We start from the raw sequence: 27,672 nt of genomic DNA, 5'->3' as shown, positions 1-27,672 counted from the left end.
TGAAAAAGGGTAAAAACATCACTTGTACAAAAATATTTATAGCAGCCCTGTTTGTGGTGGCAAAAAAATTGGAAATTAATTGAATGTCCTTCAATTGGGCAATGGCTTAACAAACTGGGGTATATGTATGTAATGGAAGAATATTTTTCTATTAGAAACCAGGAGGAATGGGAATTCAGGGAAGCCTGGAAAGATCTGCATGAACTGATACTGAGTGAGATGAGCAGAACCAGAAAAACTCTGTACACTCTAACAGCACCATGGAGATGATGATCAACCCTGATGGACTTGCTCATCCTTTCAGTGCAACAACCACGGACAATTTTGGGCTATCTGCAATGTAGAATACCATCTGTATCCAGAGAAACAATTATGGACTTTGAACAAAGACCAAAGACTATTATCATCAAATTAGGGGAAAAACCATTATATTATTATGTAATTTTACTATCTCATAATTTATTTTTCTTCCTTAAGGGTATGATTTCTCTGTCATCACATTCAACTGAGATCAATGTATAACATGGAACAAATGTAAACACTAACAGAATGCCTTCTGTGGAGGTGGGGGGAAGGAAGCAAGAATGGGGGAAAACTGCAAAACTCAAAATAAATAAAATCTTTCTTTAAAAAAAAAATTAAAGGTAATAGTCTTTGGTCTTTGTTAAAGCTCCACAATTCTTTCTCTGGATACAGATAGTATTCTCCATCACAGATATCCCAAAATTATGTCTGATTGTGGATGCAAAAATCTTAAATAAAATCTTAGCAAACTGATTACAGAAAATTATTACTAGAATAATACACTGTACCCAGCCAGGATTTATTTCAGGAATGCAGGGTTGGTTCAATGTTAGGAAAACTGTCAGTATAATTGACTATATTAAAAACCAACCTAATAGAAATGCTATGATTATCTCAATAGATGCTGAAAAAACCTTTGACAAAATACAGAACCCATTCTTACTAAAAACACTAGAGAGCATAAGAATTAATGGATTGTTTCTTATAATGATAAGCTGTATCTATCTGAAACCATCAGCAAGCAATGGGGATAGGCTATTAAATGCAGTGAGGATAAGCTACAGGCATTAAGATCAGCAGTGAAACAATGACGCCCATTATCACCATGTCTATTCAATATTGTATTAGAAATGTTAGCTTCAGCAATAAGAGAAGAAAAATAAATTGAAGGAATTAGAATTGGGAAGGAAGAAACAAAACTCTTAATCTTTGCTGAAGACATGATGGTATACCTAGAAAATCATCCAAAAAAACTACTGGAAACAAATTGGCAATTTTAGCAAAATCACAGGATAAAAAATAAACTCACACAAATCCTCAGTATTTCTATATACTGCTAGCAAGACCAGCATCAAGAGCTAAAAAGAGAAATCCCATTTAGAATAACTTAAGTCAACATAAAATATGTGAGAGTCTACCTGCCATGGCAGACTCAGAAATTCTACAAAAAACAACTATATAAAACACTTTTCATAAAAATAAAATCAGATCTAAATAACTGGGCAAATATCAACTGGATAAGTTGAGCTAATATGATAAAAATGACAAACTACCTATTTTGTGCCATAACAATCAAACTTCCAAAAAATTACTTTTATAAGCTAGAAGAAAGTGTAGCTAAATTCATGAGAAACAAAAAGTCAAGAAAATCAAGGGATTTAATGGAAAAAAAGTGCAAAAGAAGAAAGAAGGTGGCTTAGCTGAGTACCAGATCTAAAACTGTATTATAAAACATCAGTCACCAAAATTGTCTGGTACTGGCTAAGAAATAGATTGGTGGATCAGTGGAATACATTAGGTGCAAAAGAGACAGAAGTAAATGATTATAGTAATCTGCTGTTTGATAAACTCAAAGAATCCAGCTTCTGGGATAAAAACTCACTCTTGGGAAAATTAGAAGGTAGAATGGCAGAAACTTGGATTAGACCAACATCTCACAATCTATACCAAGAGAAGATAAAAATGGGTGCAGTATATATACATAAAAGTATATATACATATAGTATATATACATGCAGTATATATACATAAAAGACAATATTATGAGCAAACAAGGAGAACAAAGAACAGTTTACCTGTCACATCTACAGAGAGGGGAGTAGTTTATGATCAAGAAAGAGATAGAGAACATCATAAAAAGCAAAGTGGAAAATTTTGATTACATTAAAAAAAGCTTTGGAATGAACAAAACCACTATAACCAAGATCAAAAGAAATATAGTAAATTAGGAAACAATTTTTACAACTTGTGTTTTTGACAAAGGACTCATTTCTAAAACACATAGAGAACTGAGTCAAATTAAAAAAACAAGCCAATTTACAGATGAGAAAATCAAAGCTATCTATAGTCATATGAAAAATTGTTCTAAATCATTACTGATTAGAGAAATGCAAATTAAAGCATCTCTGTGGTACCACCTCACACCTCTCAGCTTGCCCAATATGACCAGAAAGGACAATGAGCAATGTTGGAAGGGATGTGGGAAATCTGGGACACTAATGCATTCTTTTTTTTTTTTTTTTAAGAAACCAGGAGGGATGGGATTTCAGAGAAGCCTGTAAAGACTTGCATGAACTGATGCTGAGCAAGGTGAGCAGAACCAGAAGAACCTTGTATACCCTAACAACAACATGGGGGTGATGATCAGCCTTCATGGACTTGCTCATTCCATCAGTTCAATAATCAGGTACAATTTTAGGTATCTGTGAAGAATACCATCTGTACCCAGAGAAAGAACTGTGGAGTTTAAACAAAGACCAATGACCATTACCTTAAAAAAAATAAATCATTTATAACATTTTATTTAACCTCAAATATATCCTTTGTTAGGTAGATAGGTGGCACAATGGATAGACTGCTGGTTCTGAAGTCAGAAAGATTCATTTTCCCAGGTTCAAATCTAGCTTCAAAAACTTCCCAGTATGACCCTGGGCAAGTCACTTCACCCTGTCTGCCCCAGTTACCTATAAAATAAGCTGGGGAAGAAAATGGCAAACCACTTTAGGATCTTTGCCAAGAAAACCCCAAATGGGGTCACAAAAAGTTCAACCTGACTGAACAATGACAATAGTAGCAATATATCCAATGCTAAGTCATTTAGGGAATTTATATAGGCTATTATACTAGTATTTCAAGGACTCTGTAGAGATCATATCCCTTTCTCCAAATGATCTTGAGTAAATAGTTTTCTTAGTTTCTTCATCTATAAAATCAGTTGGTGGCCTAAATGACATCCAGGGTTTAAGGTGAAAAGAAGTCAATAATAAAGCAAGGGATCAGAGATGAGAATTCAATTAAAAAACAACAGTTGGAGGGACTATGAAGGAGTGGATATGGATGAGAATTCATGGAAAGTTAGGAGGGGTACATTTCCCCCCAACAACTGGTGACTCGATTGCAAGGATTAAAGAGCCACAGAAAAAGATTGATCAGTTAACCAGAGCACTCTATCTACTATGTCCCCAACTGCCTTTTTTTCAGTTGTTTCATAAACAGTCTCCTCTGTGACCCCATTTGTATGCTTTTCTTGGCAGAGTTGCTAGAGTGGTTTTCCATTTCCTTCTTCAGCTCATTATACAGATGAGGAACTGAGGCAGACAGGGTTAAATAACTTGCCCGAGCTCACACCTAGAAAGTGTCTGAGGCTGGGTTTCAGCTTTGGAAGATGAATCTTTCTGACTACAGATCCCAACACTCTATTCACTGCACCATCTCAATGTCTCCTCCTCTCCACTGGTCTTAATTTTTTCATGTAAAATGAAGAGACTGACTAGCTGACTTTTAAGGATCTTTTCCAGATTTAATACTATGCAGTGGAAAAAAGAAGGATAATCTTAAGGAAACACTGAGGACATTTCTGATTCTACTGTTAAAACCAGTCAAGTTTAAATCCCTTTACTTTTGAGCCTCCATTTCCTTCCATGTAAAATAGGGGAAATAACTGTACTCTGTACCTTTTAAAATTCAAATAGAATTTTTATATAGCACATAAAACTACATAAAGATAAATTATTACTATTTCTCAAAAATATCAGTTCTCCAGTTATTTAAACCAAGGAACACAGTTGTTTGGCAGACCTCTGTTACTATGCTAGGGGCAGGGGGCGAGGTAGAGATGGAGAGAAAGCAAGGGGAGAAAAAACCTATAAGCTAAGGTAATATTACTTTGGTTTTCAGTTTTCAAGGAGGAGGAATCCAGAATTAGTCATATTTTTCATATGGCTTTTATTAGCAAATTAAATTTAATCTGAAAAGTGTGAGCAGCAAGGATTAAGACTTCAGTACTAAGCTTACTTTGACAAGGAGTCAGTATAATACAGACACAATCTAAGAAGCCACTGTTTATGAATCAAGAAATATTACAGAATTATGTTGGAAGCCTTTGAGAATAAAGGAAAAATAAAGCCCTATTCAGCGAGCTGGTAAAAATTCCTTTAGCTAGCAGCAACACATCTATCTTATCTAGATTGAGCTTCAGCCAGTATGTTCTCATTAATGTTCATAATTTGGCCAGACTTTGGTTGGTTCAGGGGAAAAAAAATTACACACATATTCAAGTGCTACACTTACAGCAAGGTGTATTTGGATGGGAAGCAATTATCTCCCCATTCCCATCCAGGACCACATTAGCACTATCCAACCCAAGGCATTAATGGTGGCTAAATTTGAGTTTGCAAAGAGCATAGGGACTGAAAAACCTCTCATAAATCACATTTCAAGTAGAAAAATAGAGAAGATCTGAAACAAATGGAAGAAAGTATAGATAGCATTATACATTATAAAATTTGGATCAGAAAAAAAGAAAATTCAGATTTTTTTTTGTTTGTAAAACATTTAAAAATTTACTAGGAATAGTTCCTTTTCAAAATCATTAATTCCTACAGGCAATACTCATTTCCCCTATCCAAAAAGTCTACAAAATATTCCCTCATAGAAAGTAGCTGGGTGTCATAAACTGATCATTTTGGGCTATCCCCCATGCTTCATTGGCTTGTTTATTCCAAATAATGGGAATCAGGGATTGAAGGCTCCTGGTAGGCTTTGGAGTTGAAGAGCTATAATTTCATGGATATGCTTAACACCTCTGCAGACAGAAACTGAGATCTCTCTACCATTTAATAGAGGATGTTCAAGAATTTGCTATGGCTACAAAATTCATATTTGTAAGGCCAAGCAGGGGAAGAGTCTGTTTGACAGATCTATAGTCCATCACCTAACCAGTATTTTCCTGCTCATTCAGAAATTCTAGAGCCTGGGACTTAGTCCCTCAGAGTCTAAATTTATCTCTAGCACAGTGAGGTACTAGAACATTATTCTCAGAAATTTATCATACACATGCTTTCCAAATATCATATTCTACAATAAACTCAAATTTTCTTTACAATGTTGACAACATGACATCAATAGAGTATGAGCTTTACAGTCTTGCTTAGTCCTCATCATAAACAAATGATATTTATTGACAATATGCCCAGCAAGAATTCTTCAATTCAAGGTATATTATTGTTCAGCTAGCTCTCCAGAGCTAGTTGAGTATACACCACCTCTTCACACACATACACACGCAAATACCCAAAATCTTTTTACTTTATAGTCATGCTTTACCTTTATAAAAGCCTATATAATAACCTATGATACCACCATTTCGACATTTCCCTATGGAGAGGTTATTTTCAAAAACTAAAGACTTTCTTTAAAGATACTCAAAACTAACTCTAAAGGAGTTGAGTAAATTCTCTGAGCAATGATGACATAACTTCAAATAACAAATATTAGAAAAGGATTACTCTTAGGAGTTTAAGAGTCTATTGCATATGGACATTAATTTTTTTATTTATTAAATATTTTATTTGAGTTTTACAATTTTTCCCAATCTTACTTCCCCCACCCCAGAAAGCAATCGGTCAGTCTTTACTTTGTTTCCATGTTATCAATTGATCCAAATTGAGTGTGATGAGAGAGAAATCATATCCTTAAGGAAGAAACAAAAAGTCTAAGAGATAACAAGATCAGACAATAAGATATCTGTTTTTTTTCCCTAAATTAAAGGGAATAGTCCTTGAACTTCGTTCAAACTCCAGGGCTCTTTGTCTGGATACAGATGGTATTCTCCATTGCAGACAGCCCCAAATTGTCCCTGATTGTTGCACTGATGAAACGAGCAAGTCCATCAAGGTTGAAAATCACCCCTTTGTTGCTGTTAGGGTATACAGTGTTTTTCTGGTTCCGCTCATCTCAGCATCAATTCATCCAAATCCCTCCAGGCTTCCCTGAATTCCTGTCCCTCCTGGTTTCTAATAGAACAATAGTGTTCCATGACATACATATATACCACAGTTTGTTAAGCCATTCCCCAATTGAAGGACATTTACTTGATTTCCAATTCTTTGCCACCACAAACAGAGCTGCTATGAATATTTTTGTATAAGTGATGTTTTTACCCTTTTTCATCATCTCTTCAGGGTATACACTAGTGGTATTGCTGGGTCAAAGGGTATGCACATTTTTGTTGCCCTTTCATCATAATCACAAATTGCTCTCCAGAAAGGTTGGATGAGTTCACAGATCCACCAACAGTTGTACTAGTGTCCCAGATTTCCCACAACCCTTCCAACAATGATCATTATCCTTTCCTGGTCATATTGGCCAGTCTGAGAGGTGTGAGGTGGTACCTCAGAGAAGCTTTAATTTGCATTTCTCTAATAATGATTTAGAGCAATTTTTCATAAGGACATTAATTTTTAAGTCATCCAAATACAAACACATCACGCTATAATTTGCCCTGAATGTTTTGTAACAGCCTTAGTAAATTACCTTCAAACCCCATTGTAAAGTTGTGAAACTGTAACATTGTTAGGCTGATTGCCCATTGACATCATTGTTCTTATAGAGCTAACTTGCTGCTATAATTTTTTTATATTTAATATAATGAGTTATAAGGAAACATAGAACATTGGGTTGACTATGCTTGTATACCACTATGCATAAACAAGTTTTAATATCCTTAATAATGATTTTAAAAAAATCACATGCAATTAAATTTCAAAATTAATACTCAAATCTAATTTTGGTTAGTACACACAATTTTTCCACATCTAAACTTTTCATTTTAGCTCCTAACAAGAGCGGAGCAGGTGGACTGATTTATAGCTTACATTCTTTCTGGTCTCTCTTTCTATGGCTGACTAGCACCAAATAAGTCTATGGTACAGATTGAAGGAAGCACAAAACCTGGAAAATCTATGAGTTGAATATGTCCCTAAAGAATTGAAATTGATTATAAATATCTTCAAAGTTATGAATCTAGAATGAGTTAAATGTCCAGAATGAGCAAGCAATATATATATATATATATATATATATATATATATATATATATATATATATATATATATAATATGAAATATGAGGGGGGAGCACTTTTATATAAATTCACACATTTCAGTCAATATCTTGCATTTTAAACGATCTTGCTAGGAAAGTACATTATAGTACACAGTGGCTAAATTTGAGTTTTCAAAGAGCATAGGTTTGAATAAAAACTCACATGAATCTTATTTTAAGCATAGAAATAGGGAAGATCTGCTGCAAGAGAAGGAAGTTATAGACTATATACAGAAGAGAACATTTGCTCAGAAAATCAAAATAACAATATAAGCTTTTTTAAACTTCTTATCTTTTCACTTGGATACATTTCCTTCCATTAAAGCAAGGGTTCTTAAGTAGGGGGATCTCAAAGGATCTGTGCACTGATTTTGGAAAGTCCATGAGCTTATGGGAACAAAATTACATCTTTACTTTCACTAACTTCTGACTGAAATCTAGCACTTCTTTCAGTAATATGAGGAGGAGTCCACAGGCTTTAACAAACTACTAAAGGAATCCAAGGCACCAAAAAATTCAGAAACTCTTGTTTTAAAGGGACCTTTTCTCTTGCTTCAGGATAGGAAAATCTCATTGGATTCGGTTTTTCAATTAAAATTGAAACAATTTCAGGAAATCAGCTGTCTATCCTTGACACAATAACACATTTATTATCAGTATAATCAGCTTCAATACATTATCTGTTTAAAAATATATTACCTATGTTGATTGCTGTTTCCTGCTTATCCCCAGTTAGGATCCATATTTTAATTTCAGCTTTCATTAGTGTTGATATTGTTTCTGGAACACCCGCCTGAAGACGATCCTCAATGGCAGTAGCTCCAAGAAGCAGAAGATCCTAAGTTTTGTTTTTTTTAAAAAAAAAAAAAAGCTTTTTTTATTAGTTACATGTCTGAGTGTAGTCAAGCATAGTATCAACAGCAGAAAATCCTGATGAGGTCCATAGTATAAATTCATTCCTATTTTTAGTATCTAAATTTATTCATTATTATGATTTAATGGTGCACAAATGGCTTGTCAATGTTTCCAAATCAATTAAGTAATGTTAGAAACTATCCAAAGCTAAAGGGCCATGTCAGACAAAATGGATATATCATCAGGTATTATAACTGATGAGCAAAACCTATGTCTTTTTAAGGTCCTTTTATATTAGAAATTTAAGTTAAATACTTGGGCCAAATTTTTGGCAACACAGAAATGTCAAAAAAAAAAAATCCATAGCACTAATGCCCTGGATCACAGAAAATATGTCAAGTCTGAAATTCAGTAAAAATACTACCCAATATAATCATTAGTGTTTAATGGGAACTCAGATATAGGTTTTTCTCAATTGAAGGAGAGTTGAATGAGATAATGACTTACAAAACATTTTGCAAAGTAAGTGCCATGGAAATGTGAGATCTTATTATAATCATCATTATTACCAAGAGGAGTCTAAAAGAGTGGGCAGGAAAATGGTTTCAGTGTTAGGAGGGCTCAAGTACAGCCTCTGAAACAGTATGTGAGATGACCCTAGTCATGCCATTTTAACCTCAAACTCCAGGCAGCTCTTACCAAAACTGGCAAGAATTCCTTATGGAGAGAGCATCCAACCTCAATGAAATCATAGATCAGAATATACATGATAAATAGCCTACCTTTTGATCAATTACTATGGCTCACAAACCAGTGTCTCCAAATAGAAGTCCTGAAACTTGGTATCTCAATCAAGTAACCATCATTTATTTGTCATGTGTCTACCCATATGCTAGGTGCTAGGGTTACTTAAGTATAAAAAATGAAATAGTTGTTACTCACAATAAGCCTGTATCTTAAAGGGAGCGACAACAAGTACTTATAAAACTATACACAGAATAAGTAAAGAAGTTATTAAATACAAATACATACAAGATAATTCAAAACAAGATAGTTTGAGATGGAGGCTTTGGGTGGAGAATGGGATATCCAGAAGATCTTGAAGAAAGAGAGGGACTGTAAGGAAGAGGTCAGGAGGGAATGCCAGTGCAATGACATAGAGATGGCAAATAGGATGTTGCAGTGAAGAAAAGAGAGAAGGCCAGCTTTGCAGGATCAAGGAATGCAGGAGGGAATCATGTCCAATGAGTTTGGAAAGATTAGTTGAGGTCAGGTTGGGTAGGGCTTTAAAAGGCTAAACAGAGAAGCTTATATTTCATCATAGAGTCAGGAGGAAGTCATTGGAATTGATTGAGTAGAAGAGGCACATGATCAGATCTACAGTAAAGGAAAATTACTTTGGCAGAAGTAAGATGTAAGATTAGTAGTAAGGGGGAAAGATTTAAGGCCAAGCAATCAATTAGGATTCCCTGTAACAAACATCTAGACAAGAGTCACGTGATGAGAGCATGAATCCAGGTGGTAGCAATGTGAGTAAGGAGTCATATGAAAGAGATGTTGTAGAGGTAAAAAGGGCAAGATTTGGCAATTAGCCATTGGATAGAAAGTGTGAGAGGAATCCAGGGTAACAAATGCCATGATTATAAACTTTTATACATTGGAAAGATGGCAGGTCCTCCAAGAGAAATAGGGAGATTTTGGTAGAAGGTGAATGATAACGAATTCAATTTTAAATATGTTAAGTTCAAGATATCCATAGACTGAAATATCCACTAGGCAGTAGGTGATGCAAGACTAATCTCAAGGCAGAAGAATTAGATACATAAATCTGGGCATCATCTGCATAGAGGTAATAGTTAATCTTATGGAGCTGATAAGATTAACAAGTGAGAAAAGAGGTCCTACAGGAGAATCTTGGGAAATATGCACCAAATGGGAATGGGTGAAGCAAAGGAGAATGAAGAGACCTCAGGTCTATAATACCCACTTTACCTTGATAGACCAGCAAAGAATCTGGGAATTCTTGAGACAGACAAAAACTTACTAGGTCATCTTCCCCACTCTTCTCTCACTGGTGGATAATCCCCTCAAAACTATTTTGAACAAGTAGTCATTTGGCCTGTACTTGATCATTTCCAGCAATGGGGAGCTCATGCCATTAGAACACTGGTTCATTTTTAGAGACTTCTAATTGTTACTAAATTGCTTCTATTGAGTCAGAATCTATAATACTATCACTTCCAAGTTCTTGTTTGATCATCTAGAAACACACAGAATAGAAGTCTAATCACTCTAAAAACAGATGGGAATAATTGAAAACATCTACTATCTTCCCTGCAAGCTAAAACATTGCCTTTTCCTTTAATTGCTCTTCCTATGCTATGATTTCAAGATCCCTCAGCATCCCACCTTCCCACTTTTGGTCTGCTGCAAGGTTCTTTTCTCACAAGTCTATTGATGCTTTTAGGAGTCTAAAGTTTGCTACACTAGAAAATCACTACTATCTTCCTAGATGGAATTATCAAGCAAAGGAATCATGCAGAGAGAGTCAGAATGGCTGTTTTATACATAAGGACTTCTGTCCAAGGGCCACACAGGTAATGAATGACAGAGCTAAGATTTGAACTTAGCATGTCTGGCTTCAAATTCAGCATTGAATCAATTTTCTCACCTATAAAGTGAAAACAGTAATAGCACCTACTACTGCCCAGGAAAGTCATACAAGCCAAATAAGATAATATTTGTAAAAAGCACTCCACATAGTGCTGGCAGTCAATCAGACATTTATTACTATATGCTAGCCCTAGGCGTACAAAAAAGAAGCAAACGACAAGCCATGACCTCAATAGGGAAACAAAATGCAAACAAATGTATACAAAGCAAGCAATATACAGGACCAATGGGCAAAAATGAACAGAGGCATACAAAAAAATCCATTCCCTTCCCTGCCCCTGAAGGACTCCATTCATAAAGTATACCATATCAAGAGAATGATTTCCAACATATTGGATGGATCCTCTTGAGGTAGATTTATGTGCAGAAATAGAGAAGAGTTGAACAAGATAGGAAGGCATATGGAAGGGTTGCAATCTGAATTACTGGGAAAAAGGACCCTCATTGAAAAAGATCATTTACAACACTGAATAAATGGGAGGAAAGGAGAAACCAAACACCAACATAATAATGAAATCCTATTTGAGATGTCTGAAGTTACTAGAAAAAATTTCCAGTCACCCCCACCAACACCTTCATGATGATACTTAGAGAAAAACACCTAAATTGCACTATGAAGCCAGGGCTCCCACAACTTTATATTATCTAAAGAAGCAACTGAATTTTACAGTCAGTCACAGATATGAATATTCTGGTCATAGAGTAGTCAGGAGAATGGCTCTCAAGTGGGATGTGGTTTCTGATGTTATGTACCCTAGGATAGATGGTTAGTGCTTTATCCACAGTTTCCTGTGTTATACTTTATGACTTTAAAAGGATACCACAGGGCTTTGACAAGTATGCTTTCATTGAAATCATATACGACATATCCTTTTGCCATCTGTATGTTTATCTTAGGCAAATTCTGTTCCTTTTGGGAAAAAGACATAAGAGAAATGCCTGCAAAGGCTATTTTATTTCACTGCTAGAAAATGCATAAACTTCTAACAAAATATTTTATATGAGGAAGAGGCAAAAGATGACATATGGTGAATGGAAGTTCAAGTTAACTTAAACATCTAAGCACCATATTTCACTTATATATGTCAAAATTATGAAGAATAAAAATTGCTTTGCATGTCTTCTAACAGAATGTAAAAGTGCAGTTTGAAAGTGAGATTTCCCCAGTGTAAGAAAAACTGGAAAACTATCTTACACAGGGACTATTGCTGAACAAGAAGCTGAGACCAGAAATGAACAAAAAGGAGAGTGAGATATTTTGCAACAGGAAAGTTGCATGGTGTTTTCAATAATTTCAAACTTCTTTGTGAAATAAAAGTCAAGATTTTTTTTAATTCCAGTTTTTTTCAGCAATGGTAAATGACTTCTAATCAAGAAGCAGAAGCATCAAAACTCCAGATGACCTAAGAACAAAGGAGAAATCCTTGGTGGTTTCATGAATAGGTATGTAGCCAACAATAAATAAAAATGCACAAAGCAGCAACCACTATATCAAAAAGATGCATCAATGGAAAAGGACATATTCTAGACATGTAATGGGGCAGTTAGGTGGCCAGTGGATAGAATACTGGAGTAAGGAAGACTCATCTTCTTGGGTTCAAATCTGGTCTCAGATACTTACTAGCTGTGTGATCCTGGGCAACTCACTTAATCCTCTTTACTTCAGTTTCCTCTGTAAAATGATCTGGGGAAGGCCATGGCAAACCACTTCATTATGTTTGCCAAGAAAACCCCAAATGGGGTCATGAAAAGTCAGACATGCCTGAAATGACTTGCAACAAGCAAGCAAAGGGATAGCACAGAAATCCAGCATGCTGCATTGGCTCTCTGAGGCCTAGAGAAAGATCCTCCCACACATCTGGTAGGATTCCTGTGGAGTACTTAAGGAAAGAGCATGGGTAGGATAGGAAAAGTGGATAGGAAAGAGTAGGTAGGTGGCCATCTGAACTATTTGAATGAAATCACATATACACTAAAGTATTAGAAAAGTTAAAAGTATAAGGATGTATACAAAAAATGAGGGAAATTGGTCCATACAAAGTCCTATACTCATCTTTTTATGTTTTGGAACTGACCCTGATTTATCAGAGGTTTACAATTTAACAAAAAGACTAAGGTACTTATACAAATTACTATGATGTAATATGTTACATAAGGTTTCTATATATTACACACATATTATAAGAGCAAAACAGCAGAAAAAAGCTAAGTGCAGTGAAAAATTTGAAGGAGAGGAAGTCATTTGATTAAGTATGAGATATTAAGAAAAAGTATGGAACCCCTTGTGATAGATTCATGAGAAGAAATAGGGAAGAGCTTAATAAGAAAGGAAAGCATGGAAGGGTTACAATTTTAATTACTGAAAGAAGTATAGTCATTGTAAGAGAGGAGAAACCAATCAAATTAGTAATAATAATCATATTAAATTCATTTGAGAGAGCTGGAGATCATGTTAGTAGCCAGGCACCCAATAGTAGTTCCATAATGGTGCTTAGATGAGAACACTCAAAGTGCACTATGAAACCAGCCACAAAACACAATTCTTTATATTAACCAGAGATACCTTAAGTTAATAACCAATCACAGACAAAGATTCCAGTGACTGGTAGTCAAAATAATGGCTCTCAAGTATATTGTGGTCTCTGATATCACATACCCTAGGAAGGATGTCTACCTGAGATGGAACGTAAACGAAGAGATGATGGCACAATTCTAATTACCAAAATAATGGGAAATTAACTTAAAGTCATGGGCACGGGAAAGGACAGAATGAGAAAAGGAGACCATGAACAGTCAATTTTGGAGAAAATGTAAAATATGAGAAAAGAAGTCATGCTATAGTCAATTTTGAAGAGCCTAAAAATGCCAAGACTGGAAGTTTATATCTATTTAGTAAGCAATATAGAATCTCTCAAAATTATTATGTAGGAGAATGATTAAGAATATTAGAAATATTTTGTGAGTCCCATTATTAAAGGCAGACTAAAGGGAGAGAAGCAGGAAGGTCTACTTAATAGATAATTACAAAAAGATAGGCAAGAATCAAAGTAGGATGACTACAATGAGAATGAGAAAGGAAGCAGGGGAAAATGCAAAAAATGTAGAATGTTGGAGAGAATGTGAGAAAACTGGAACATTAATACACTGTTGGTGCAACTGTGAACTCTCTCACTCTGGAATTATGTCCAAAGAGCAATAAAAGTGCTCATACTCTTTGACCCAGAAATATCAATATTAAGCCTGTATTCAGAAGAAATCATAAAAAAAATAGGAAAAGTTATGTTCAAGGATATATAAAGCAGCTCTTTTTGTAGTGGCAAAGAATTGGAAATTAATGGGATGTCCATTAAGTGGGGCATGTTCAAACAAGTTATGATGAATTAATGTTATAGAATATTATTGTTCTATAAGAAACCATGAGTGGTTGGACTTTAGAGAAACTTGCAAAGAATTACATGAACTGATGCTGAACAAAGGAAGCAGAATCACTGTGCACATTAACAATATTGTGAATTAATCAACAACTATGGATGCAACTTCTCTCAGCAATTAAGAGAACAAGGACAACCCTGGGAGACATGTTATGGACAATGCCATCCACATCCACAGGGAAAAATCTGAACATATACTATATTTACTATTTTTATGTCTTACATTTTTCCTTCCTATATCATGACTTTCTTTGCCCTTAGTCCTAACTCCTCTTAAACAAAATGACTAATATGCAATTATGTAAAATACAAATGTACATGTACAACTTTTACCAGACTATTCAACATCAAGGGGAGGGAACAGAAAGAGAAGGTGGTAGAAAAATTTATTAACTAATGAATCCCTCACTGGAAAATAATAAATGTTATAGAAAGCAAATCTAAGGGTTTGATAATTGATTGGATGTGAAGAGTAAGGGAAAGGTGAGGTCAAAGACAACACCAGAAGTTCAAGCCTTGATGGTCAGAAGAATTAATGGTACCATCAGTAAAAATAACGAGGTTAAAAGATTGATTAGATTTTCAAGGAAGATAAGTATAATTTTTGGCTTGGAGACTTTAAACTATCAATAGGAATCTAGGTAGAAAATATCAGATAAAAGTAAATTATAGACTGGAGTTTGCAGGAGGGAGTATGGAGGAAGAGGTGAAATCTAGACGGGGGGAATTTTGGAATTGCTCACAAAGATGACAATGGAAGCTAGAATAGTATAATAACACCAAGGGAGAAAATATAAAAAGAGAAATGGATCAAGAAAGTAGGGGCAGCAAGGTGGCATAGTGGATAAAGCACCAGCCTTGGAGTCAGGAGTACCTGGGTTCAAATCTGGTCTCAGACACTTAATAATTACCTAGCTGTGTGGCCTTGGGCAAGCCACTTAACCCCGTTTGCCTTGCAAAAATCTAAAAAAAAAGAATGAATGAATGTGAACTGCTAAAAAAAAAAAGAAAATAGTAGTGGGGGCCACTTTCATTTAGGAGATAAGAAACATGAGGAGCTAAAGAGACAAGGAAAAACAATAACCATGAAAGCACAGTCCCACTAAAAGCACAGTTTATCATTAGTATTAAATGCTGTAGGGTCTCAACAACCTGAGGATTGAGAAAAGGGGATTGTATCTAGTGATAAAAGTCATCAGAAAGATTTAAGAAAGAAAAAATTTCAATAGAATTGTGGGGATTTGAGTTGGATGGCATCTACTATCTTCTTCAAAGCCAAGATAGAACCACCATTTCATAGCAGAAGCAGGATTGATTAAGGTAGGTGTACCAACTCAGAATCTTCCCCTTGTTTCAGGAAAAAGAACTTATTCTTCTTTAAATCAATAAAATAACCTTCATTACCACCCTAAGCATTAAGCCAGATGGAGTACTCCAAGGTTTCTGCCTGGCTAGTATTAAATCAATCAAATTGATACACATTTAAGAAGTTAGGCACCATACTACATAAAGGAGATATAAAGACAAAAATTAAATATCCCTGCTTTTAAGGAGCTTATATTCTAACAGTGTAGTATATATATATACATAGCTGGCACTAGAAGAAAGGGCCTCATCCAGAAGATGATGATACCTGAATTGAATCTTGAAGACCATCATTCTAAGAATGGCAGTGAGAAGGGAAGTAAAGGGTTGGGTGTAAGGGACAATTTTAAAGTGTATAGAGGGAACTAATGCATATATGATAAGACTAAAAAGATAGGATGAAGACCCAGGATTTGAAGAGCTCTAAAAGATCAGAGAAGTTTATATTTGATCCTAGGAGCACTAGAAAGCCATTAGACTTTATTAAGTGTGGAAGGAGGGATGAGGAAGGGTCAGGAAGGTAACTGTCCACTTTGGTGATTGGTGGAAGACAGATTGGAGTCAGAGAAGACTTGAGCCAGGGAACACATTAAGGAGGTTCAACCAATAGGTTAGAGTAGGACCTGAACATGGGGGGTGGCTGTATGAGTAATAGAAATTACAAGACAAGAAAAAACAAGATTTAACATATTACATTTAAAGGGGAGGAAGAAAGAAGAGTAGGTGATTTCAACATTACAGTTCTGGGTGACAGAAAAGATGATGTGATGCCCTTGGGATTCATAAAGAGGGAAAAGAGATAATTTGTTCTATTTTAGACATGTTAAACCTATAAAGTCTAATTCAAGCCCACAGGGACTGATGAGAACACAAAGTGATAAAAGGAGAATCAGGACAGAATTTTTAATAATAAAGAAATTTTTTCTTTCTCCAAAGACATATGAAAGGTAGTAGATATACAGGTAAGCAGAGAACTGAAAAAAGCATGGTCACAAAAACCCAAAGAATCCAGGAGATGGTGGTTGGCATCATTCAGTTCAGCAGAGATCAAGAAATATGAAAGCTGAAGCAGTATCATTTGCTATATGAATTAAGAGATCATGAATAACTTTGAAGAGAGGTATTTTAGTTGAGTTATGAGGTTACTAACCTGAATGAAGAGGGTTTAGAAGGGAATAAGAGCAGAGAATTGGGGGGGGGTGCTTCTCCAAGGAACTAGACTGAGAAAGCAAAGAGAGAGAAAAAGAACAATTACTTGCAAGAGTGAAAGGATCTGGTGAGGTTTCTTTTTTTAAGAATGGAAGAGATTAAGCATTCTTGTAGGCAGTGAGGAAAGCAATCAGTAACTAGAGAGACACTGAAGATTAGAGTCAGAGTAGGAGAATCCTAGAGAAAATGAAATGAGATGGAATCAAGGTTAAAGGTACACCTGCTGTGGATGAACATTAGCCCTGGAGTCAGGAAAACCTGAGCTCAAATTTGACCTCAGACTTAATAATTACCTAGCTATGCGACCTAGTTACTTAATCCTATTGCCTTGCCAAAAATAAAGATAAATGTATAATGTTTTTCTTGGAGGGGAAAAGGCCACTACTTCACTTGAGGTTGGAATAAAGGAGAAGAAATTGGTGGAAGTGGTTAGACAAAGGAGCAGCATATATGATATCCAGGAGATGTTGGATGAATGAAAATTCAGTTAAATATGAGATGAAAAAGAAAGATTTTTGGAAATTAAGAGGCTCAGTTTTGTTGTTCAGTAATTTTCAGATATATATGATTTTTTGTGACCCCATTTAGAGTTTTCTTGGCAAAGGTCCTGGAGTGATTTGCCATTTCCTCCTCTAGATAATTTGATAAATAAGGAAAGTGAGGCAAACTGGATTAAATGATTTGCCCAAAGTCACATAGTGTCAGAGTCCAAACTGAACTCAGGACTTCCTGATTTCAGGCTCAATACTCTATCCACTGTGTCACCTAGTTGCATTACAGGCTCAATTAGGTAAGAGTAAAATAAGTCAAGTCTATAAATCAAATAAGAAAGATGTCAGTCAGAATGGTTACATGATTATATACTGCTCTTTACCCTTGAAGTGCTTAACCTCTTGCCCTATCTCTACTCACACACGCTGTCAAATTGAACCCCTGCCTCCTTGGTTACCCTCAATATCCATCTTTTCCAATTTTATTTGGATAATGCAGACCATTAATATATGAAATCATGTATCTACAGAAGAAGTTTATTACAAAGGTTTGTAATATCATTTCAAATGGACTTCATCTAGGCCTTAAAATTGTTCAAATATGAACTAAAAAGCACCAAACTTATTTGGTAATGTATGATCATAGTATATGATATATTGCTGTAATGTCCTTTTTTTTTAAGGTTTTTTTTTTGCAAGGCAAATGGGGTTAAGTGGCTTGCCCAAGGCCACATAGCTAGATAATTATTAAGTGTCTGAGACCAGATTTGAACCCAGGTACTCCTGACTCCAGGGCTGGTGCTTTATCCACTATGCCACCTAGCCACCCCTGCTGTAATATCCTTGCTAATATTTTATTTAAAATTTTTACACCAATGTTCATTAAAGAAATAGATCCAATTTTCTTTGTTTTTACTTTCTCTGATTTAGATATCAAAATCATATTTTCTCATAGGAGCAATCTGGTAGAACTTTTTTGTTTTTATTTTTTTAATTTATATTTTTATTTATTTACACATTACTAAAATAGACTTGTTATAAGAGTAAACATAACACCCCACCAACCCACACACAAATAAAAAAAATTCACAAGAAATAATGTGAAAGAAAGAAGAAAAAAATGTGCTCAGTTCTGCCTCTGGGGTAGATCGCATTCTTTATCATTAAGTCCTTTGGAGAACTTACTTTAATATTTTTTCTCACAGTTGCTATTGCTGATTGTAATTCCCTCCATCCATTCCTCCCCACTCCCATTTATTCTATTTTCTCTCTCCTTTCACTCTGTTCCTATGGGGCAGCAGAGTGGTGCAGTGGACAGAGAACTAGCCCTGAGGCCAGGAATCCACAAGCCCACATATCACTCCAGACTCCCAGCAACCACCCAGCCATGGGGTCACAGGTAGGCCATTCAACTTCACCACCTTGTACAAAATATGTGTTGTATCTGACTTCCCTCTCCCACAATCTACCCTCTCCTCTATCACCTACACTCCCCTCCCCTATCCCCTTTCTCCCATTCCTTTACTCTCCTTTTTCCTCTGGATAAAAGATTTCTATACCTCTTTAAGTGTGTATGTTGTCTCCTCTCTGAGATATTTCCTATGAGAATGAAGGCTCACTCATTCCCCCTCACCTTCCCCTGTTCCACTCCATCATAAAAGTGTTTTCTTGACTCTTTCCCATGAAATATCTTAGCCCATTCTTCCTGTCCTTTCCTTTCTCCCTATATATTCCCTTTTCTCCCATTGATTCCATCTTCATGGTGTATTATACCTTCATATTCTGCTCCCTCCTGTGCCTTGTCTTAGTAATGCTCCTTCTAACTGCTCTATTAAATTAGAAGGTTCATTGTCAGTATCATCTTCGCATGCAAGAAAATAGGCAGTTCATTAAATCCCTCATAATTTGCCTTTCCCATCCACCCTCTCTACTTTTATTTGAAGATCAAACTTTCTCTTCAGCTCTAGCCATTTCAACAGGAATGTATGAAATTCCCCTATTTCACTGAATATCCACCTTTTCCCCCAGAAGATGTTCAGTTTTTCTGGGTAGTTGATTCTTGGTTACATTCTAAGCTCTATCGCCTTCCAGAATATTATATTCCATGTCCTATGAGCCCTTAATGTAGTCGCTGCTAAATCCTGTGTAGTCTTGACTGTAGCTCCATAATATTGGATTTATTGCTTTCTAGCAGCTTGTGACATTTTCTCTTTGACTTGGGAGTTCTGAAACTTGGCTATAATATTCCTGGGGATATTATATATTTTGGGGAACTCTTTCAGGGGGAGATCAATAGATACTCTCAATTTCTGTTTTACCTGCTGCTTCTAAGATATCAGGGCAATTTTCCTGTAGAAAGGTCTTTAACATGGAAGTCTAGGCTCTTTTCCTGATCATGACTTTCAGATAGCCCAATAATTTTTAAATTGTCTCTCCTCTATCTGTTCTACAGGTCAGATGTTTTTCCTATGAGATATTTCACCTTTTCTTCTAGTTTTTCATTCTTTTGTTTATTGTTTTATTGTTTGCTGATTCCTCACAAAATCATCAGCTTCCTTTAGCTCCATTCTATATTTGAAAGAGTTGTAAGAAAAAGAGCTTTCTTATCTTCTTTTCCATCTAGCCAGTTCTGCTTTTTAAGGCATTCTTCTCCTCATTAACTTTTTGGATTGCTTTTTCCATTTGACTGAAACTGATTTGCAACATGTTGTTTTCTTTGGCATTATTTTTATCTCCTTGACTAAGCTGCTGACTTGGTCTTCATGATTTTTCCTGCATTACTCTCATCTCCCTTCCCAAGTTTTCCTCTACCACCCTTGATTTTCAAAATCTTTTTTGAGCTCTTCCATAAACTGGGTCCAATTCCTATTTTTCTTGGAGGCTTTGGATACAGAAGTTTGGACTTTGTCATCTTTTGAGGGAGTAGCTAGGTGGTGCAGTGGATAGAGGACTGACCCTGGAGTCAGGAGGAACTGAGTTCAAATCCAGCCTCAGACACTTAATAGTTACCTAGCTGTGTGACCTTAGGCAAGTCACTTAATCCCACTGCCTTGCAAACAACAACAACAAAAAACCCCAGCAAACTATCTTCTGAGTGTGTGTTTTAATCCTCCATGGGACCAAATTAATTGTTTATGGTAAGGTTCCTTTTTTATTGTTTACTAATTTCTCCAACCTCTGCCCTGGTTTTGAGGTACTTCCTGAGCTTTTATTATAGGGAGACCCCTACAAGGACCTCAGTTTCTTCAAGGTCTTACAAGAGGCTTTGACTGCTCTCTTGGTCTGTGTTTTGGTCTGTGGATGACCACAAGCACTATCCTCTGCCCAGGAGCTGTTAGGAGGGACCCTGCTCTATGGCAATAGGGGGCCCAGATTGCCACCAGTGTCTGAATGTGGACAAAGCTCTAGTCTGAATGTAGACAAAGCACTAGAGTCCTGTCCCAGGGATTGCGGACCAACCTTGACAGTCTCCCCCACATCCCTCACATTCTGTGGGATGAATACTCTGGAAGCAGCTGTTGGGAGGCTCCCTGTTGGAGCTCAGCAGACCTGCTTCCATTTCATCGAGGACTGCAGCTGCACCAAGGGCCATGCTGTCATGGGCTCTGAGTGCACTCTAGCAGAGATTTACCTCTGATCTTCCAAGTTGTGCTTGGTGTTCCCTGGGTTGGCATATCTGGAAACTGCTTCTGCTACCATAATCCAGCACCCTGCAGGGACCCAGGCATCCACCAGGCTCTTCTGAAGGCTGGAGCTCCTTTGCTCTGGTGCCATGATCCTGACTGCACTGCCACCCCCTCCAACCCTATGGATCAGAGGCTACCCACAATCTTCCAGGTTACCTTGGGCTGGAGAATTGCCTCACTGGGTCTTTCTGTGGGTTCTGTCTTTTGAAGATATAGTTAAGAGTAATAATTTTAAGGTTTTTGTAATATGTTGGAAGGGAATTCCTGGGAAATCCTGTCCTCATGTTGCCATCTTGACTCTACCTCCTTTGTTTTTGTTCTTTTTTAACAGTTCTTTTTAATTTTAAACTTAAAATACAAGATGAGAAAAGAGCATAAGAGAGGATTCAAAATATAAAGCAATAAATTTCCATTACACAAAGTCTATATAAAAAGTACTACATCTTATGTTCAAAACTGTTCCATATTTGCTTCCTTGTATATTTTCTTTTCTTCGCTGCTGTGTACTTTTTACTTTATTCCCCCCCCCCCGAAGGTTGCAATTAATCATGGATACAAATACCCACTCATACACATACCCATAAAAAATGTACATTTTATACATATATTCTTATATACGCATACATGCATAAATACATATTCAGAGATATCTATGATCATACACATATAGATTCACACACACATATGCAACACTGCCTCATGCTTATTTCCACTTGTTCTTTGTTTCTCTGAAGGTGAAAAGCATCCTCCTTCAAGTCTTTCAATACTTTTCTATATTCATCATTTCCTCCACCAAAGAAATATTTCTACCTTAGGCTATCTGATTATTTTAAATAGTCTAAAATTGTACTGGTTAACATTGTTGACATGTAGTAGTTTCCTTATTTTTCTCTTTTGATTAAATCTATTTTAGCCTTAACTTTATCTGAAATTGTGATTATTTTACCTGTTTTTACATAATTGTACTCTTGATTGTTATTTTAAGTTTATGTGTATATTTCATTTCCTGAAAGTAACAACCCCTCTTCATTCCTCTTCTTTACTTTTATTCATTACCTTGCCCTCCTATTCCTTAACCTACCCCCTTCAAGAATTCCTCCCTTACACTAATACATTGTTGGTGGAGCTGTGAACTCATCCAACCTTTCTGGAGAACAATTTGAAATTACAAGCAAAGGGCAACAAAAATGTGCATACCCTTTGATCCAGCAATACCACTACTGGGTCTATACCCTGAAGAGATTATGAAAAAGAGTCAAAACATCACTTGTGCAAAAATATTCATAACGGCCCTGTTTATGGTACAAAGAATTGGAAATTGAGTGAATGTCCATCAGTCGGGGAATGGATTAATAAATTGTGGCATATGTATGTGATGGAACACTATTGTTCTATTAGAAACCAAGAGGGATGGAAATTCAGGGAAGGCTGGAAGGATTTGCATGAATTGATGCTGAGCAAGATGAGCAGAAAGAAAAGAACACTGTACACCCTAAAGAATCATGGGGATGATGATCAACCTTAATGGACATGCTCATTCCATCAGTGACAATCAGGCACAATTTTGGGATATTTGCAATGGAGAATATCATCTGTATCCAGAGAAAGAACTGTGGAGTTTGAACAAAGACTATTTACTTTAATTTTAAAAAAAAAACCCGTTATCTTATGTAATTTTGCTATCTCTTATTCTTTATTTTTCTTCCTTAAGGATATGATTTCTCTCTCATCACATTCAACTTAGATCAATGAATACCATGGAAACAATGTAAAGACTAACAGACTGCCTTCTGAGGAGGGGGGGAAGCAAGAATGGGGGGGGAATTGTAAAATTCAAAATAAACAAAATCTTCTTTAAAAAAAAAAAGAATTGGGAGGCTAGGTGGCACAGTAGATAGAGCACTGGCCCTGGAGTGAGGAGTACCTGGGTTCAAATCCAGCCTCAAACACTTAATAATTACCTAGCCTTGTGGCCTTGGGCAAGCCACTTAATCCCATTTGCCTTGCAAAAACCTAAAAAAGAAAAAGAATCCCTCTCTTACACACCTTCTATAACTCACTTATTTAATTCCCTTGGTGTCTAACTCAATAGCCTTCCTATCCCCTTAGTCTATTATTTTTTTCTGCATTTAGAAGGCTTTTATACCTTCCTAGTTTAATACATATATATATATATATACATGTATGTATGTATATATGTATTCATGCATGTATGTATGTATTGTTTCTTCTTTAACCTATTCCTGATGAGAGTAGGTTTCCTGAATTATCAGTATTCCTTCCCCATCTAATTCCTTTATCTCAGTTCTCTCACATTTCATTTGTATGAGACAGTTACTCTTTTAATCATTTCCTACACCACTTTACTTTTTAAAAGCACATCATACTCATCTCTAATGCCAATGTTTCTCTCAAACTACCCAATTACTAATGAAAATCTTATACATATAAATAGTAAAAAAATTTTCCTTATTGAGTCTCTTGTGATTAATCTTTGAGTTTATCTTATAAATCTCTTGGATCTTGAATGTCAAATTTTCTATTAAGTTCAAGTCTTTTCACAACAATTTCCCACAAATCTGGAAATTCATTGAATGTTTTATTTTTTCCATTCAGGATTATGCTTAATTTTCTTGGGTATATTTCTAGCCACAACCCCAGTTCTTTTACTCTTTGATATATGTAGTGTTCTAAGACCTGTGATCTTATAAAGTAGTGCTTCCTATGTCTTGTGTAATTCTAATTGTAGTATAACATATTTAATTTTTTTTCTCTTGTTGCTCATAATAATTTCTCCTTAACTTGGAGGTTTCAGAATTTGGTTATGATATTCCAATAAGTTTTCCTCCTGGGATCTCTTTCAGGTAATAATAAGTGATATTTTTCTTTTTTCTACTTTTTCCTCCTGTTCTAATACTTCAGGACAATTTAATTATTTAATTTAATTTAATTTAATTACAAATTTAATTATTTCTTGTAATTCATATCAATATTCTTTTTGGATCACAGCTTAAAGGTAGTCTGATTATTCTTATATTTTCTCTTCTTGATTTGTTCTCCAGATCAGGTATTTTTCTTATGAGATATTTCACATGCTCTTCTATTTTTTTTTCAGTCTTTCTATTTTGTTTTATTATTTCTTAGTCTCTTACAACTTCACTGGATTCTCCTTGCCCAATTCTAATTTTCAAGTTATCTCCTTCCTAAAGATTCTGGATCTCCTTTTCCAGTTAGTTGACTTTCTTTTAATAATTTTTTCCCTTGGGTTGTCTTAATTTTTGAATTTTTCCCCCTCAATTTCTGTAATTTGATTTGTAAAGACTTTTTTGAGTTCTTCTATGTATTTTTTTTCCAGGTTACTATTTGTCATGTAGAGTAGGAGAGGCTTTTATTTATGTTTTTTGCTAAATATCTTCCTCTGAAAATGTATCCTGGTCTTCTCTATTCCCATAATAACTACCTATGATTGGGTTGTTTCTCCTTTGTCTGTCCATTTTTTTAATTAATTTTTTTTTAATTTAGCAGTTTGTTCTTATATTCACTTCTAGTCCAGGGGTGTGGAAAATGGTACATCTGGTCTCAGGTCCTTCTTACTGCTTTTTTTTTTTTTTTTTGAGTTTTGTCCTGGGCCCAACTTTTACACTCGTTTGCTCCTCTAAGTCATAGCTAGGAACCCTCAGCATACTATTCTGGAAACGATCCCTGAGAATACTCCCTGAAAACTGTTCAATGGTGATAACCTAGAGTTTTTCCATCTGGCCTGGAACAGAGACCAAGAACTCAGTTCTTTTGTAAGTGTCCACAGCCAGCAGCATCTCCTGCCACTACTTCTGCATTTCGCTGTGCATGTGCTGATTCTTTCTCACCTGGAACCATAATTGGACAGCGTAGTTGGGCTTGGTGTCCTTTATTGGCAAAGATTACTTCATTTTGTTCCGGGCTCAGATATCCTACTCCCACCCTTCAGGAGTTGAGAATTCCTGTGGCTAAGGTTGAAGTTACCTCTCTACTCAGCTATCCCAGGTCTCACTGCCTGTTTTTTTCTAGAGAGTTAGCCTATACTTCACTTGAGTCATATCTCCCTCCAGGGATCCTTCTTCAGGTCTCATTATCCCAGGAGGACCATGGTTCTACCCCAAATCTTGTTTATTTTTGTTGCTCTACATTCATCCTAAAGTGCTTTTTTTATCTTGTTTGTGGAGGAAATCTAGAGAGCTTGGAATTTTTTTTTACCTACTCCACCATATTTTCAGAATCCTCCCCTTCACTTATTTTTTCAAACAATTTATTGTATTAGAATTAATTGTTCATTAAATGTTTAGTAGAATACACATGTAAGTTCTTTTGGTCCTGAGGATTTTTTTCTTAGGGAGCTCATTTATGGCTTGCTCAATTTATTTTTCTGAGATAAAGTTTACTTAAATACTCTATTTCCTCTTCTGTTAATCTGAGCCATTTATATTTTTAAAAATAGTCATCTATTTCATTTAGATTACTAGTTTTATTGGCATATTGCTGAGCAAAATACTTCCCAATAATTGCTTTAATTTAACCATTATTGGGCATTCATGCTTTCCATTTTCTGATGCTAACAATTTGGTTTCCTTCTTTCCCTTTTTAATCAAATTAGCTAATGTATAGCTATTTATTTTTCTCCAAAAATATAGCTTTTGTTTTAATTAGGACATTTTTTAAAGCTTTCAATTTTATCAGACTTTTGATTTTTAGTATTTCTATTTTGATGCTTAATTGGGATTGTTTGATTTTTTAGTTGAATGCCCTATCCACTGAATAGCTCTCTTTTGTTAATACAAATGTCTAAAGATATAAATTTTCCCCTAAATTCTTCTTTGGCTGCATCCTGAAAATTTTGCTATGTTGTTTAAATGAAATTATTTCTATGATTTGCTTTTGACCCACCAATTCTCTAGAATTAGATCAGTTTTAAATTATTTTTTATTCTAAACTTCAAAAGTATTTTATATACTATAATTTTTATTATATCATGGATCAAAAAAGATTTAATAATTCAGCTTTTCTTCATTTGTTTTTGCACTTTTTACATCCTAAAATACAGTTAATTTTTGTGACAAGGCCATGCACAGAATAGAAATAGGAATGTGCTTTTCTATTTCTAATCAGTATTCTCTAGAGGCCTATCATATCTAACTTTTCTAAAGTTCTATTGTCCTTTTAACTTCTTGTTTATTTCATGGTTAGATTTATATAGGTCTGAGATGGGTAAATCAAGATCTCCTACTAGCATAGTTTTACTGTTTATTTTCAATTGTAACTTATTTAAATTCTCCTTCAAAAATTTGGATACTATGCTAGATATGGTGCATATATGTTCAATATTGATATTAATTTATTATTTATGTCTATGGTACCTCTTAGCAGAATGTAGTTTCCCTATCTCTTTTAATCAAGTTTATCTTTTCTTTTACTTTGTCTGAGATCACATTTATTACTTTCCTTTATTTTTTAGTCCAGCTGAAGTATAATAGATTTTGCTCTGGTCTCTTATTTTAATTGTCTGTGTACATCTTCTATTTCAAGTGTCTCTTTTAAATAACATATTGTTAGATCCTAGTTTCTAATCCATTCAGCTATGCAATCTGTTTTGGGATGAGTTCATTTCATTTACATTTGCTGTTATGACTACTGTGTATTTCTCTCCATCCTTCTCTCTTATATTTAGCCCTCTTCCTTTTTACATTGTCCTTTTCTCAAGAGTCTGTTTTACTTCTGATCACTACTTCCTTTAATCTACCCTTCTTCTTTTACCCACCAACTTTCTCTCAACCCTTTTTTCCTACTTCCCTGTTTGGTAAGATAGATTTTTATACCTGACTGAGAATGTATATATATTCTTCTCCTTGAACTAGGGGATGAGCATTGCCCACTCCTTATCCCATATTTTCCCTTCCATTGTATAAGATCTTCTTTGCATACCTCTTTTATATTATATAATTTCCCCCATTCTGCCTCTTCTTTTTCCCTTCTCCTTTTTTCTTATTCTTCCATTCTTCTTTTGAGGTCATCTCAACATAATAGATTCATACCTATGCCATCTGGGGAAACACTTTTAATTGGCCTAAGCATGATAATAGATCTTAGGTGTTACATTCATCCATATAAAGAAATGTAACCCAAAGTTAACCATCCTTTGGGAACTCAACCTACCAGTACAAATTCAAGTTAGAATAGCCTCAGAAGAGATCATACACATTGTTTCTGATTATATATTCAATGTTTCTCAATGATATGATTTGGCCTTTTCAGATAAGCTAAAGTAATTTTTGCATGTAGTGTAGCTCTGATTATAATTGGCTCATGAATGCCCTTGTCTTATTTTCTTAAATCCATTTGTCTAGCCCATTTTTGTTAACAGTTAGTCAACATAAGAAATTCAGGTCAAGTTCCTATACTGCTCTCTACAAAACCCAATTAAGAAAAAAACAATCACCAACTCTTCCATTCCCTATCAGTGATGAGCTTCTTTCACTTAAAACTCTCTCTCTGTGTGTGTGTGTGTGTGTGTGTGTGTGTATC

The 27,672-nt window shown here is 35.4% G+C and overlaps 1 protein-coding gene across 5 annotated transcripts in view; it reads right to left on the bottom strand.

The window, feature by feature from the left end:
• ATP8A2 (ATPase phospholipid transporting 8A2) overlaps positions 1-27,672 on the bottom strand; it is an 865,734-nt gene that overhangs the window by 507,675 nt on the left and 330,387 nt on the right. For all 5 annotated transcript variants that reach the window (XM_074216189.1, XM_074216185.1, XM_074216187.1 and 2 more), the window contains one exon: positions 8,107-8,245. In XM_074216189.1, coding sequence (XP_074072290.1) covers positions 8,107-8,245 — 139 coding nt within the window. The remainder of the gene's footprint in view (positions 1-8,106; positions 8,246-27,672) is intronic.

Source organism: Macrotis lagotis, chromosome 1 (genome assembly GCF_037893015.1).
Source record: "Macrotis lagotis isolate mMagLag1 chromosome 1, bilby.v1.9.chrom.fasta, whole genome shotgun sequence".
NCBI lineage: Eukaryota > Metazoa > Chordata > Mammalia > Peramelemorphia > Peramelidae > Macrotis > Macrotis lagotis.
The sequence above is the reverse complement of the archived record's forward strand: the minus strand, read 5'-3'. Positions and strand labels throughout refer to the sequence as shown.